The 15,071-nt window shown below is 38.6% G+C and overlaps 1 protein-coding gene and 1 pseudogene across 6 annotated transcripts; both read right to left on the bottom strand.

Annotated features, from left to right (window-relative positions):
* Positions 1-379: 379 nt before the first annotated feature.
* Positions 380-2,616, bottom strand: LOC104771116 (sugar transport protein 8-like; annotated as a pseudogene). Its single transcript, XR_015593704.1, has 4 exons — positions 2,343-2,616; positions 1,859-2,178; positions 1,086-1,712; positions 380-983 (listed from the first exon to the last, which is right to left on the bottom strand). The product of XR_015593704.1 is annotated as a sugar transport protein 8-like (transcript).
* A 525-nt stretch (positions 2,617-3,141) lies between these two features.
* Positions 3,142-8,844, bottom strand: LOC104771115 (chloride channel protein CLC-d-like). Of its 5 annotated transcripts, none has more exons than XM_010495588.3 (22): positions 8,294-8,844; positions 7,960-8,181; positions 7,828-7,874; positions 7,630-7,728; positions 7,427-7,501; positions 7,227-7,315; positions 6,881-7,021; positions 6,723-6,793; positions 6,562-6,641; positions 6,296-6,445; positions 5,900-5,959; positions 5,718-5,792; positions 5,353-5,504; positions 5,122-5,257; positions 4,915-5,046; positions 4,733-4,810; positions 4,591-4,646; positions 4,437-4,517; positions 4,188-4,344; positions 4,015-4,116; positions 3,825-3,874; positions 3,142-3,656 (listed from the first exon to the last, which is right to left on the bottom strand). In XM_010495588.3, exons 1-22 carry the CDS (start codon positions 8,547-8,549, stop codon positions 3,584-3,586), a joined length of 2,382 nt encoding a protein of 793 aa, XP_010493890.2. In that variant the 5' UTR covers positions 8,550-8,844; the 3' UTR covers positions 3,142-3,583. The 5 variants fall into 5 exon arrangements, with proteins under 5 accessions (XP_010493890.2, XP_087360557.1, XP_087360558.1 ...); XM_087504431.1 differs by having other exon boundaries at positions 3,830-3,874; XM_087504432.1 differs by having other exon boundaries at positions 6,296-6,456; positions 8,294-8,700.
* Between the last annotated feature and the right edge of the window lie 6,227 nt (positions 8,845-15,071).

Below are 15,071 nucleotides of genomic sequence, written 5' to 3'. Positions count from 1 at the left end.
CAGCAATGTTCTCCGCGCTTGCAAAGCCATCTGAACAGAATCCGCTTGCTCATCACTGTTATGTTACGCAAAGGAGAGCCACCACCAATAGCAGCATACACTTCTTTCGATTTCGGAGCACCGATATCACCATAGACGTACGGTGACTAGACTGTTGACAGGTTGTACAGTTGATTCCTTAATAAAAAATTATTTCACCTGTATGTAATAGTATAAACATGTCAAAACATCTTGTGACTACCAGTGAATCTTAGTAATTCATTGTCATATTTGAAAAGAAGATATTCCACTGTTAATCTTATTAAGTCTTCTCTTGGTTTACTTTCGACGTGATATGTTTGTATAATCGTTCCTACACAGATGCAGTTTAGAGCTACGGTAACATGGTAAAGCCGATATCATTTTCACGAAGATTAAATGAAAAAAAAGACTTAAAACTTTAGCTGCAGAAATTAAAACCAAATCAATTATACCGAAAACATATATAATATATAAAATAAAAATAAAATAGAGAAAGCAGGTGATTGTTCAACAAGCTCAAGCAGTTCTCTTCTCGACGTCATGCTCGTCTTCCTCAAGCATAAACCTCTTCCAGACCAATGTAGCTTCCACACGCTATCTCTCATGTCATCGATCGAGACTCCTTTAGTCTCCGGCACGAAGAACAAAGCGAAAAGTCCCATCACAACGATCCAACCACTGAAGAAGAAGAATATCCCTGACTTCATCCCGCAAAGCATCGATAGGAAGGCTTGAGCGATCACGAAGGTGAAGAACATGTTGCAAGAGACCGCCAATGCGAACCCTTCGGTTCGAGTCTCCAAGGGGAAGGTCTCACTAGGGATTAGCCATCCTAGTGGTCCCCATGACCAAGCGAAACCCATCACGTAAAGGCACACGAATATCACCACTATTAGGGCTTGTGTCTTTCCTAGTGTACCCGTCACATCTAGGTTCTTGGCTAGGATGATTCCAATGACCAACTGTATTTGAGAAAAGTGTTAGTTTGTGAGACAAGAAAAACGCTAACTTAACTAATGTTCCTTTACTTGGGTAACAAGAAAGACAAAGAAGAAGAATAAGACCTGGCAGATGAGCATATGAACAGAAGACTGAAGCAATAGAAACCTCCGGCCGGTTTTATCGACGAGGAAAATCCCGACAAACGTGCTGAGTACGTTAATCGTTCCCGTGATAACCGCGGAAAGCAGAGCTGCGTCATTTCCAAATCCTACAGTCTGGAACAAAACCGGGGCGTAAAACATAATTGCGTTGATTCCAGTGAACTGTTGGAAAAACTGGAGCAACATCCCGATCACGAAAGGCGGCCGGCTCGCGGGTTTCATCAGTTTCGTGTAAGGGTCTTTGACCTGCCTGGCGATATCGCAAGCATGGACGATTGATTCATACTCTTCATCAACATTTTTAACACCTCTGATCTTCTTGAGCGTATCTTTGCCTTCCTTGGTTTTGTTGCGCTCGATAAGACTAGTCGGTGTTTCGCATATGAGAAGCGATCCGAAGAGGAGGATGAGGGCGGGAACCCCTGCCCCACCAAGAGCCAGTCGCCATCCGTAAGGATGAACTGAGGAGGTGAAATAGTTGACAAGGTTGGCGATTAGGATCCCTATTGTAACCATTAGTTGGAAAATAATGTTAAGACCTCCACGAAGCCTCGCCGGCGCAATCTCTGATAAGAAAAGCGGTACCGCCTGCAAGAAATCAAGACACATTAGTCATTTGAAGACAACCTGAAAATTCAAGATCTCAAACAAACCAAAATCTTGCAACGTAACGTATCATGCCTAAATATAAAGTAATCTCGAAACGAAGAAAAAAAAAGATCATAAGGTCATACCTGATTACCAAAGCCAACACCGAATCCAAGCAAGATTCTACCAATGATCAACATATACATGTTAACAGCTCCGGCGGCAAGGCCAACACTGATCAAGAAGAAGATGGAAGCGAACTGCATTGTGGGTTTGCGTCCGAGCTTAGAGCACGTAGCGGAAGCGAAGAAACTAGCCACTAGAGCCGCAAGGTATAAAGAAGAGGTGAAGAGCTGCAAGAACTGGTTGTCGTACTTGCAGTAGTTGTTCTCGTGCGCATGCTTCTTCCTCTCGTACACAGATGGGAAAAACTCCTTCAAGAAATCGTCCATCGCCGTTACTCCACCTGTGATTATAATGAAGTTTGGTTTAAATATTTAATTTCTAACATTTCTTGAACCAAAAGCGACATATCTAAATACCTAATTAATTAGCTGTGTATTCAGTTTCTTGATTCATAAGTAAAGCGAGAAAAAGAACACAAGATAATGGCAGAGAAAAGAATCGAACCCGAGATTCCAATGTCGTAGCCAAAGATCAAACCGCCTACAGCCGCGATAATGACACAGATGAAGACATAAACAGTCATCTTGGCTTCGAAAACCTGGGAATTACCAGTAGAAGATACAACCACAGCCATTGTATAAAACGTCTATGCTCTCTCAAAAGTTTTGGTTTGTGCCTATATGCTTCTCTGTCTTGTAAAAGAAGAGCGAGAGAGAAGCAGACACAAATCTTCACTTTAAGATGAGGCAAAATATATATTAATACAGCTCATGAAGATAGAGAAGACAGGAAAGAAGATTGAGATGATATCTAAATATAGAATACAGGTTGTGAAATGAGTAAGGATGAAAAATTTGATTGGTTGCTCAATAGATTCTGGATCAGTAATCTTGGTTGTTTTATGTAAGTTTTTTTTTTTTTTTTTTAATGACGTCTAGATTTTGTTATACAAAAACATGGATATATAATATATCCCCAGTTTCCTTAATTGGTTCTCCATCAACAATATTTTTCCTTTTTGTTACATGATATATAAAGTGAAAATCTTAATTTGGTCAAAGTTAATTATAGAATATATTTGCTAGATCATGATGAGTCATGAGTGAGTCATGTTATGACTACTGTAAGTTGAATATAGAAGTTTTACATTTTAGTCTTTTCAGTTTGATATTCTAAAGATAGGGGAATTTTCGATTATTATGTTCACAATTTTCATCATTACATAAATTTATAAACTTCGTTGCAACCAAAAACAAAAGATCTTAAATTTAGTTATCTCAAAAACCAACAACCAAAAGCCAAAAACCAAAATTCCGAAACTTCTTCATTTCTATCAAGTTGAATAACATAAAAGTGATTCCCATCTAAAAGTTTTCAAGTCTGGATACGAAAGTAAATATGATTCATCTTTCCCTCACGGTCGTATAAATTGTGGTTTTTTTTTATACCGACATGGTATAAATTAATCAGGTAATAATAATATATCAAAAGCTGGATTATTTTACAATGACCAAGAAAATATTCAAAGATCGCACAATTACAAGTACAACAATGAAGCTCTCTACATTTATAATAATCTTTCTACTCTCTCTAGTAACCGGCCAATGAGACCGGTTAACGAACAACACAAATCCCATCTCATATACCCTTCAGACCGGATTTGGGGCTAGCTTGTTTCGTTTTGTAGTATGGAAGAAGAATTGCCCTGAGTTATTCAAACTCCTTGTATATGTTTGACTGTTTTATTAGCCTAAAAGATCGTCTAGAAGCGGACGCGTAGCATCCATCCGCGTTGTTGTTGTCTCACTGTACCGACCTCTGTAGGGTAAACAATCGGTAATCATAATAAGGTTTAGCCAAAGGGAAAAAGACATTTGAAAACTTAGAATGATCCTTATACGAGGGGTTTGTTTAGAGGATCATAAAACAAAACTTGAGAGACTCCCAAGGTTTTTGTGATTCGACACAAGAATAGCAGCAAGAGACCTTACACTAGTTGACTGTCGGAGTTCCACTGCTGGTGATTCTCCGTTTTCCTGCATATCGGACCAGCAACATCACCTTTGTTATTCCTTATGTCAGATTTTTGTTAACGGAAGATTGTGTATGACTATCTAGTAATGTAAGAGAACGGATGCCTCAATTTGACTATCTACTGATGTAAGAGAATGGATACCTCGATTAACAAATCCTTTCTGGTGATCAATCCTATCACACGGGAAGGACGGGGAACGACGAATAGATGTCTCAATCCAAGTTGCCGGAAAAGGTTGTAAACCTGATCCAAACAGGTTAGATTCTCAACCAAAGACACAATCAGGTAAAGACACAATCAGAGATTGTACTCACCTTTGTCAACGACATGTCTTCGGGAACAACGTACGGAGAGGGATTCAAAAATGGAGCAAGATCTATGTACATCTCTAAATCATCTGAAGTTAGATGTATATCTTCTATGCATAACCCTTTCGATGAAACAGGTTTAGCAAACTCGCTAAAACTGTGCCTGGAGAGTGCATGTTCAATTTATTTATCAGACAAAAATACGACTCCTTCAAAAGAGAATGAAAAAAGAAAGAGTGCGGAACATTAAGTTACCTGATATTTCTGGCACTTGGATCACAGGGCAAAGGACTATGTTGGAAATCGACTTTAGATTGAAGTAGAACAAGTAAGTGACTGCATGGAGAACAAAATTCAGAATGATATATTTCTTTTACAATAATTCTTTTTGCAATGTACAATCACGTACCTTCGAAGAACTAACCCAATGACAAGTGTTTCACCACTTCTCGTGTGGTCGATTACCTGGTAGAATGTCAAAATGTAAAAACATCAGCACATTGGACTAAGTAATCACGAGTCAAACCTGTGTAGCACAAAGTAATGCATACCGGAAATCCATTGTGTTTATTGCTGCCTAATATGGAAGCAACATCTGCAACCCTGATAACTCGAGGTAAAGAGATTACCTTCAAAGACAGAAAAAAACAAGTTATGATATAGCATAATATTAAGAAGCATGTATTACAAGCTCCATCTAGTGGTTCGCTGATGAGGGAGAAATGATAACAACCTTCTGACTTTGACATGCTTCCTTTGCTACCATTTGACGCATATGATACTTAGGTCTCGATTCCAGTAAAGGAATGCCCTTCAGGCGTGCTTGCACTTCATACAATCCCTCATTGAAAGCATCACCGACGGCCTAAGGACAGAACAAATTAAAACAAGCATATTTCCACAAGAATCAAGATAACTAATAATGGTTGGTAACTCATACCTTTGAGATGAGAAGAACCAGCATTATAAGAGGCAAAAGTTTCAGGTTATTTGTGATTTCAACCATGATAACACATAAAGATACAGTCATCCGCATCGAGCCTCCAAGAAATGAAGCAGCTCCCAGCAGGGCATAACTAAGGTTCAAAGACAATTTGTATCGAAGGCCCAAAGTTAACCCACATAATTTCACATAAAACAGATCAACAAAGCAATACACAAAGAGACTCACGTTCCCTCCTCAATGTTGAGCTTCTTGTAAAACCTGACCACAAACATGCCTACAAGGCGCCCATAAGTTGAACCTATCATTATTCCAGGAACAAACTGCCCAGCGGGAACAGCAGTGCCGAAGGTCACCACTGCTAATGTGTAAAACATAGCCTATACATCAATTAAAACAAAACAAAAGGACGATGAATCAGAGAAATAAACAAGTTGAACGCTATTCCTATAGATAAAGAGATGGAGCGATGTAAAAAGTCAAATCAGCATGTTCCTTATCCTATTGCAAGCATGGACATCGTTCAATCAAACTCAAACCTGCCAAGAACTATAGACCGAATTAAGAACAAACCAAGTAGAAGAATATCATACCAAAAAAGTCAGTAGACTCTGAGCACTGAACTCTCGCATTGTTTTTGCGCTGAACAAATTCCTTATAGCGTCATCCTGTCATCAAAATGAAAAGCAAAACAATTCAACTGAAACAGTCAGGAATGATAAAGCAAAGTAGAAATTGAAAAATACTATTGTGAAAATATTCTAGAAGAAAAGACCTGAGTATTGAAGAAAATGGTAGCGAGATCATTGTATTCATTATCCGTCTTGCAGTAGAACTGCGATGATTGACAAACACCCACAAAAAAAAAAGCAACAAGAATGAGGCAATGTTAAAATACAGAAACGTTGAGGGAAGTCAGAAAGCTCAACAGGGAAATGGTTATCATTGCTAAAGTTTCGGGGCCTCATTATTTAGACTTTTCTAGATACTAAAGAATTGCGCATAAGAATAGTGTTCAAAATTTTCTAAGGTATACTAAACAAAGCCTGTCAGTTTATGTATGGCTGCACACTTTTTCCATCGGGAAAAACGTTAAATTGGCTGAATTTGATCATAACAGATCGGCATTGTAAAGAATATGCAACAGATATTATCTATAACAGTGTCTTACATTTACGTAATTCCCATACATTCCTGGAGGCCGTGGGCATTCAATACCAGAGTCAGCAACTGACTCAGGGCATGGACTGCATTTTCTTAGGAGAGGTAGCCCAAATGAGATTGCTGAAGTTATACAAGAGATGATGCATGCTTCAATTATCTGCATATAATCTTTTTAGCATTTATTTAAATCCAGCAACGAAACAATCAATCTCCAAGAAGATAAACATAACCAAATAAATGAAGAACTAATTGTAATAGTTCATCAAAGTATACCTTCACTCGATTTCCTCTCTTGTGCAAAGAATTCCGACGCCAAGATGTCATATAGAGTGTAAGTTGGTTAAATAATGCACCTGGTGGAAAAGGCCATGAGGAATGAAATAGACAGCAAAAGGTAAGTGGAACCAAGAGTGCAGGAAAAGAAAATTCCTTACCAAGTAGACCTCCTATTACTCCAATTACAGCCATTGGCAGTAGCTCTTTGAAGTAATAGTCATCTTGACCACTAAATGAGAGAAAGAAAAGCTCCAAGTCAATTCTAGCACCTATTAATCTAACCCAATATAAGTGAGCACTGAAGCTAGAACCTTACTCTGATACATCCCATATAATGAAACCACCTCCACCAAAGTGTCCACATATTCCACTTTTGCACCATCCCATGGCCGTACGTACCACAACAGCCACAATAGCAGAAGTGAAAAAGACACGCCACATAAGTTGACTTCTCCACCTTCAATACACATGCAAATTAAATTAAACGACAGACCGAAAAGTATCCCAGACACACAGTAGCTAAGATATTCTAAAGATACCTAAATTGCTGTCAAGAGACAGCAGTTGCTAATGAAATAATTGAACGACAACATAAGTTCTTCAAATGGCTGTTTCTCAGGACAGAGTTATTTCAGGCAGTACAATGAGGGAAAGGAACGTACCATGAGGTGACCTCCTCTAATGCAAATAACACTCCTCCAACGGGAGCTCTAAAAGCGGCAGCAACTCCAGCTGCACATCCACAAGTGACCTTTCAAGGCATCGGAAAATTAAGGAATAAGCTCTCAAAGAAGATTTGGACCAAAACTAAAACAAAACGAAATCAAGTAGCAATCTTTACAAGAAGCATCTAGGAACTTACAAGATCACGACGATCTCTGTCACTCTTAAAAAGTTGCGGCCATCTAGAATTTAAATGATATTTCGTTGATCCACCCTGAAACAAACAGAAGCAGAAGGAAAGCACAGTTTTAGCTTCCTAAGGAATGCCGGAGTACTAAGCAAAAAAAAAAAAAATACAGTAGTCATCTCTATGCCTGAATAACAACAAAATCGGATGCTCACCTGACCAAGCAACGATGCAATGCAGGCACCAGTATGTACAAGGGGACCTTCTTTCCCTAAAGCTAAGCCACCCCCAACAGAACCAATGCTTCCAAATATCTATGAGAGAGCAAACTATAAAAAACTGTGTTCAAAATAGAAAACGAAACAAAACTTCCACAATAGCATAACATTCCAGGAAAAAAAAAGCCAACTCACCTTTCCGATAAGCGTTCTAAATAGCAAGGTCCCAGGAATATCAATTCCTGCGCAATCCAATTTGAATAAATGAAAGACGATTACAGATTACGAAAACGAGAGAGATTAAGAAGGTTAGTACTTAGTAAGTACCATTGAGATAACCCTTAATCTCAGGAATGCCAGAACCAGCAGCAGCGGGAGCGAATTGAGTAATGATATACGCAGAAGAAAACACTAAGACTAAATTGATGAGAAGATAAACTATAAACCCGGCGAAATAAGACTTCTGAATGATTGCAAAAGTGAGTGCAAATTTCCACCCAGCGAAATTCTCAACTGAGAGATTGATAAACACAGCAGCTAATCCAGTTCCTACGAAATCATCATCATCATCACCAAAAAAACAAAAACAAAAAAAAATCTCAAGATCTGATTCTGGAACATCGACCAGATAAAATCCGAAGAGAGAAGGAAGAAGAAGTACCGATTCCGATGAGTAAAGAGAAGAACCATTTGACAGCAACGTAGTACCCTACATAAAGCTTCCCACGATGCGCTAGTTCTTCTCTGTAAGCGTAATTCTCGATGACTTCGTAATCGAGACTATCGACGCCTCCGCCACCGTCACGGCGAGAGTTGAGTAGACCAACGCCGTCGGTGGATGTATCATCGGATTCAGGGACACGAGACCAGATCAAGTTATCGGATTCGATCCCGTTCTGGAGATGATTCGATAACATGATCTCGAATGGTTTTCCTAGATTTAGGGATTTCGAATCACAGAGACTGCTTTTTGAAAAAAATAAACTGTAATCCACTGCTACTACTACGACGGTACTACCTTATTTGGGGCTTTTAGGATAAAAAAATTTATATTTTCTGATTAAATTCTGTTTCTTAAGGATCAGTTCTGTTATATAATAATAAGATATGAGTATTTTTTTTTCCACTTTCCTTATCAAATTACTTACAAAGGGGTGAAATGTATTTTTTCTGGTTTTTTTTTTTTTTTTATATATTCAAAGTATTGCTATCAATTCCCCAAATCTAAAGTCAATCCTTTTTAAAACAAAAGAAACTATCTATCATTCATTGTCAAAATAAAAAAAGGAAAGAAATTGGAAATATATTAAACTAGCTTATCAATAAAATGAATATGATTAGTAACCAAAAAATAATAATAAATAATTCAAACAAGGCTGGAGAAAATCGTAAATGGTTAAAAAAAAACAAATTTTAAGAAGACTGGTAAAACGTATTTGTCTGTTTGTTTGTCATATTTAAGCTAATCACTCTTTAAAAAGGTAGTTAGAACGGTACATTCGGTTTTATATTATCAATTCGTATTTGATTAGTCATATATATAGAGAAAATAAACCAACAACATTCCTAATTCTAGTTGTTCAAACCGAATTTATATCAAAAATTTAAGGATGTATCTAAAAATTTTGAAGTGTCAAAAAAATAGAAAACTCAATTAATAAATTCATTTTAAATATTCTTTTATTGACAAAAAAAATCATTTTAAATTATAACAATAAAAATTATTTTTTTTAAAAAAATTGGAGAATATACCTTTCGGAAGGAAAATGTGTTATTGTAAGCATGAAGGTTTTTGAGTACTACAATGCTGGTATGTAGGATTCTGGAAGTTTGGTTCGGGCGTTTAAGCAGCAACGGACTTTGGGTGACGTGGCTATATTATTGGAGATACTTTGATTGGAGAACAAGATATATGCGTATCTACAAAAAAGATTTAGTATTATCCGTATTAGGGAAATAGGTCATGGGTGTCCTATATATTGTTTGATCAAGGCAAACATGTTGTTTGGCCGATTGGGATTTTTCTTAGAGTCTTGAGCAAAAATAAGCTTTTAGGTTCTTTTGTGTTTTTGGGTAGATTAAGAATTGGTCAGTGACAAGCTATTTTAGCTGTGTGTAAAACTGATTAAACACTCCTTGTAAGGTTGTTTAAGTGATTCTTAATAAGAGAAGAAGTTTCTTCATTACTGTCTTCATCTTGTTTTTACATTTGGTATCAGAGCAGTCAACCGACGAGAGCTTGATACTCGACACAGGTTGAGATCTTGAGACAGAGATGGATTCAGTTAATGAATTAATGATGCTTCAGAAGCCTGTGATGTTGGATGATAAAGGTTATGGTCGCTGGAAGGTCCGAATGATTCAGTTGATCCGAAATCTGGGAGAAGACGCTTGGACAGCTGTTGAGGAAGGCTGGGAACCTCCTTATGAGAAAACTGAAAATGGTGACAAGATTACTAAGCCTAAAGCTCGCTGGACGGTAGAAGAGAAGAGCCTGTCAAAATATAACGCTAGAGCCCTTAGTGCCATATTTGGAGCTGTAAACGATGACGAGTTTAAACTAGTCCAAGGGTGTGAGTTAGCTAAAGAGGCTTGGGATATTCTGGAGAAGTCACATGAAGCTAACTCAAGTGTCAAACGAACAAGGTTGGATTAGCTCGCCTCTCAGTTCGAAGTTCTAAGGATGGATCCAGAAGAAACTATCTCACAATTCAGTGCTAAGATGAGGGCTATTGCAAATGAGGCGAAGAATCTTGGTAAAATCTACAAGAATACCAAGATGGTTAAAAAACTAATTAGGTGTCTGCCCTCCAAATATGCAGCTCACAAAGTAGTTATGAGAGTCTCTGGAAACACGGACACTTTGAAGTTTGCTGATTTAGTTGGTATGCTGAAGTCTGAAGAAATGGAAGTTGCTGAAGAACTGAGAATCCACGGCAAAGGAATTGCTTTCAAGGCAGACGATACAAGTGACCAGTTAAAAGAAATTAAGGAGAATATGTCCTTGATGGCAAGGAACTTTGGAAAGGCTTTGAAGCGTGTTGAAAAAGGTCAAACAAGAGATTCTTCTCGCTGGAACAGAAACGATGCAGAGAGATCTAACAATCGTTTTAACAAGACTGAAAAGGAGAAGGCTGATCATAGAAAAGATGTGCAATGTCACGAGTGTAATGGTTTTGGACACTACAAACCTGAATGTCCTTTGACAAAGAGGAAGGAGATAAAATGCTTTGAGTGTAAAGGAATAGGTCATTTGAAAACAGAATGTCCAAATTTGCAAAAAGCAAAGAACAAGTCATTTCTCAGCTATAGCAACTCAGAGTCAGAGAGTGATGAAGAAGAAGGAATGCTCAATCTCTTTGCTTTCAGTGTCAAAAGCGATGATGTGCCAGTTGAAAGCTCTGATGATGATGAGGAAGAATCAATTACAAAAGAAAGCTACTGTGTTTTGTATGACAATTGGGTTCAGCTGTGTAATGAAAAACTGTTACTTATCAAGGAAAAACTGAAACTAGAAGCCAAAGTTAACATGCTGGAAGAAAGGAAGCCTGGAGTTTGGATCGGTGATGAACTTCCTCCTACTGAAAAGGAGCTGTTTGAGAGGAAATTGAAGAACTTACAAGAGATGTATGGTTTAGAAAAAGAAAGATCAACAAGCCTAGAAAGGGAATTGAATGAGAACCACAAAAAAATCAGGATGCTAAACAATGGAGGTAAAAAACTGGATGAGATTTTATCAATGGGAATTGTAAGTTCTCAACATCGAGGTCTGGGTTATCACAAGGAGAAGACTGTTGAGTTGTTGTCCCCTGATAAATCTGTGAGTTTTGTTAAAAGCAGTGCAAATCACGAAACAGAGTCAAGTATTCTGGAAAAAGTGATGCAACAGAAGGTCCCTGTAGCACCAACTAAGAACACACAACTTCAACCCAAGCAAAAAGGTTTGAACAGATCACAGCGAGGACGTAGGATCTATGGGTGTTTTTACTGCGGCAAAACAGGGCATGTCAGATCTTTTGGTTTCAAGTTTAAGAACAAAATCAAGGAGCTTTGGATGGCTAGAAAATGTTTCAACGATCCACTTCATTTTTGCCAAGTCTGGGTATCTAAAAGGGATCTTTACAGTAAGGAATCTGAGAACAATGAAACAATGTATAATCGAGCAGTTCAAGAGACAGAGGAAATCAGCCTCTACTGTAATCTCTCTAGGATAACTCTCGATGAAGAAGACTCTATAGCACAAGTGGCTTTTACTTCAACAAGCAGTGAAGGAGGTGATCCCTGGTATTTTGATAGCGGCTGTTCGCGTCACATGACTGGAAATCCAAACATCCTATCAGCTTATGAACATGTTCCAGGCGGAAAGGTAACATTCGGTGATGGTGGAAAAGGCTTCATTAGAGGTAAAGGACAACTTGAGGACAATAATCAGCCATCATTGATCAACGTGTACTTTGTTGAAGGGCTTAAAGCAAATTTGATCAGTATAAGTCAATTATGTGATGAAGGTCTGAGAGTGATTTTCACAAAAATCGATTATCAAGCAGTAGATGAAAACAACAACACTGTGTTGTTTGGGATTAGATCAGGCAACAACTGCTACATGTGGAAACCTTCATCAACATGCTTAGCTGCAACTGTGTCAGAAGTTGAACTCTGGCACAAGAGATTGGGACACATGAATGTACAGAGTCTGGTTAAGATTGTTAATGGAGGATTGGTCCGAGGGGTACCTAAACTTGGTGATAAGCTTGATGCTGTGTGTGAAGCATGTAACAAAGGAAAACAAGTAAGGGTGAATCATAGAAGAGTACCAGACGTAGCCTCAAAAAAGGTGCTTGAATTAATACATATGGATCTCATGGGGCCAGTACAAGTAGAGAGCATAAATGGAAAGAAGTACATTTTTGTCTTGGTAGATGATTTCTCAAGATACACATGGGTACGTTTCTTGAGAGAGAAGTCAGAAGCAGTGGAAAGTTTTAAAATTCTGGCACTACAACTTCAAACTGAAAAGGGAAGCATTGTTCAGATCAGAAGTGATCATGGAGGTGAGTTTCAGAATGAGGAGTTTGAGAGGTTCTGCAACAGGCAAGGAATTCGACATCAGTATGCTGCACCAAGAACGCCACAGCAGAATGGGGTTGTAGAACGGAAAAACAGAACTTTACAGGAAATGGCTCGAGCTATGCTTCTTGGGAATGGTGTTCCACAAAAATTTTGGGCAGAGGCAGTAAGCACTGCATGTTATGTCATCAATAGAGTCTATGTTAAACCTGGCACTAAGACAACTCCTTATGAGATCTGGAAAGGAAAAACACCAAACTTAGCCTATTTTCACATTTTTGGCTGTGTGTGTTACATTCTAAATGACAAAGATCACTTGGGGAAGTTTGACTCTAGAAGCGATGAAGGATTGTTCTTGGGTTATGCAACTAACAGTACAGCCTATAGAGTCTTTAACAAGAGAACAAGAATGGTGGTTGACTCTGTTAATGTGGTATTCGATGACAGGAGTAGACCTGTGCTTATTCCTATTGAAGATGATGAACAAGAGGTTCAGCAGGTGCCTATTGTAGAACCACATATTCAAAAGAATGCTGAAGAGATTACATCGTGTGACAAAGATGAAAAGGTTGAGTCATCAGAAGTCTTAGCTGCTCCAAATCAACTGCAGGTCCATAAGAACCACTCCGCAGCAGATGTAATTGGGAACATGGACGAAAGAATGACTCGACATGTTAAACTGAACTTTCAGGAAATGCTACAACAATCCTGCTTTGTAGCATAGATTGAATTGTTTCAATATTCCTGCTTTGTATCTCAAATTGAGCTAAAGAATATCTTAGAAGCTCTTGATTATAAGTTCTGGTACAATGCATGTCATGAGGAGTTAGAGCAGTTTACAAGACTTGATGTGTGGGATTTAGTTCCAAAGCCTGCTGATGTGAATGTTGTTGGCACCAAATGGATCTTTAAGAACAAGATTGACAATGAAGGAAATATTGTCCGCAACAAAGCAAGACTTGTTGCTCAGGGATACTCGCAAGTTGAAGGTGTAGACTTCGATGAGACTTTTGCTCCAGTTGCACGTCTAGAGTCCATCCGCTTGTTACTTGGTATGGCATGTTTGCTCAACATTCGGCTCTATCAAATGGATGTTAAAAGTGCGTTCCTGAATGGGTTACTTCAAGAGGAGGTGTATGTTTCACAGCCAAAAGGATTTGAAGATTCACGACATCCTGACTATGTCTACAAACTTAAAAAGGCACTCTATGGGCTCAAGCAGGCACCTCGTGCCTGGTATGAGCGATTGACCCAGTTCCTACTACAGAAAGGCTTTGTAAGAGGGAGTGTTGATAAAACTCTTTTCATCTATCAAACTCCCTCCGCAATATTGATTGTTCAAATCTATGTTGATGATATAGTCTTTGGGAGCACTTGCAAGGAGCTGGTTAATATGTTTGTCAAAACAATGACACAAGAGTTTGAAATGAGCATGTGTGGAGAGCTGAGTTATTTTCTGGGTCTTCAGATCACCCAGACTGTCGATGGAATCTTTATCTCTCAGAGTACATATGCTAAACAACTTGTCAAGAGGTTCGACATACAGACAAGCAAACCCAAAACAACTCATATGAGCACATCGTGTATCCTCACCAGAGATGAAGCTGGTCCCAAGGTGGATGAGAAATTATATCGGGGAATGATCGGTAGCTTACTGTATCTTACAGCGAGTAGACCGGATTTGTGTTATAGTGTTGGAGTTTGTGCTCGCTATCAATCCAGTCCGCGTCTGTCCCACCTTACAGTTGTCAAACGAATCATCAAATTTGTCAAAGGTACGCTGGATCATGGTTTGTACTACACAAAACAAACTAACTCGAGTCCTGTTGGTTTTTGTGATGCAGATTGGGCAGGCTCTACAGATGATCGCAGAAGTACAACTGGTGGATGTTTCTTCTTAGGAAACAATCTCATTGCATGGCATAGTAAGAAACAGAACTGTGTATCAATATCCACTGCCGAGTCTGAATACATAGCAATGGGAAGTTGTTGCACTCAGCTTCTTTGGATGAAGCAAATGCTAGCTGATTATGGTATCACTACTCAAACTCTCTTAATTCATTGTGACAATATCAGTGCTATCAACATTGCTAAGAATCCAGTACAGCACACTCGCACAAAACATATTGATATTCGGCACCATTTCATACGGGAATTGGTTGAAGGGAAGCTTGTGGAAATACTTCATGTTGAATCTGAGAAACAGCTAGCTGACATATTTACTAAACCACTTGATGCTGTCACCTTTGCCAATTTAAAAAACTCACTTTGTATTGGTGAATGCTAGCTGTCACGCTCCTCAAGGGATCATTGCACGTTTTTGTTCAGTACTAATCTTGCCTTTCTGAGTGTGTTGTTTAAAGGGAGTTCCT

This window comes from Camelina sativa, chromosome 20 (assembly GCF_030686135.1).
Source record: "Camelina sativa cultivar CO46 ecotype springtype chromosome 20, ASM3068613v1".
In the NCBI taxonomy this organism is placed as follows: Eukaryota; Viridiplantae; Streptophyta; class Magnoliopsida; order Brassicales; family Brassicaceae; genus Camelina; species Camelina sativa.
Note: the sequence above shows the minus strand (reverse complement) of the source record. Positions and strands in the feature narration are given on the sequence as shown.

What these genes read in the sequence shown, in the direction of transcription:
- LOC104771115 (XM_010495588.3), bottom strand. Translation starts at nt 8,549, where the DNA reads ATGTTATCGAATCATCTCCAGAACGGGATCGAATCCGATAACTTGATC. An exon ending in GATTAAGGGTTATCTCAATG is followed by an intron (nt 7,875 to 7,959) that starts GTACTTACTAAG and finishes TGGATTGCGCAG; the next exon opens with GAATTGATATTCCTGGGACC. An exon ending in CCATTTTCTTCAATACTCAG is followed by an intron (nt 5,793 to 5,899) that starts GTCTTTTCTTCT and finishes TTTTGATGACAG; the next exon opens with GATGACGCTATAAGGAATTT.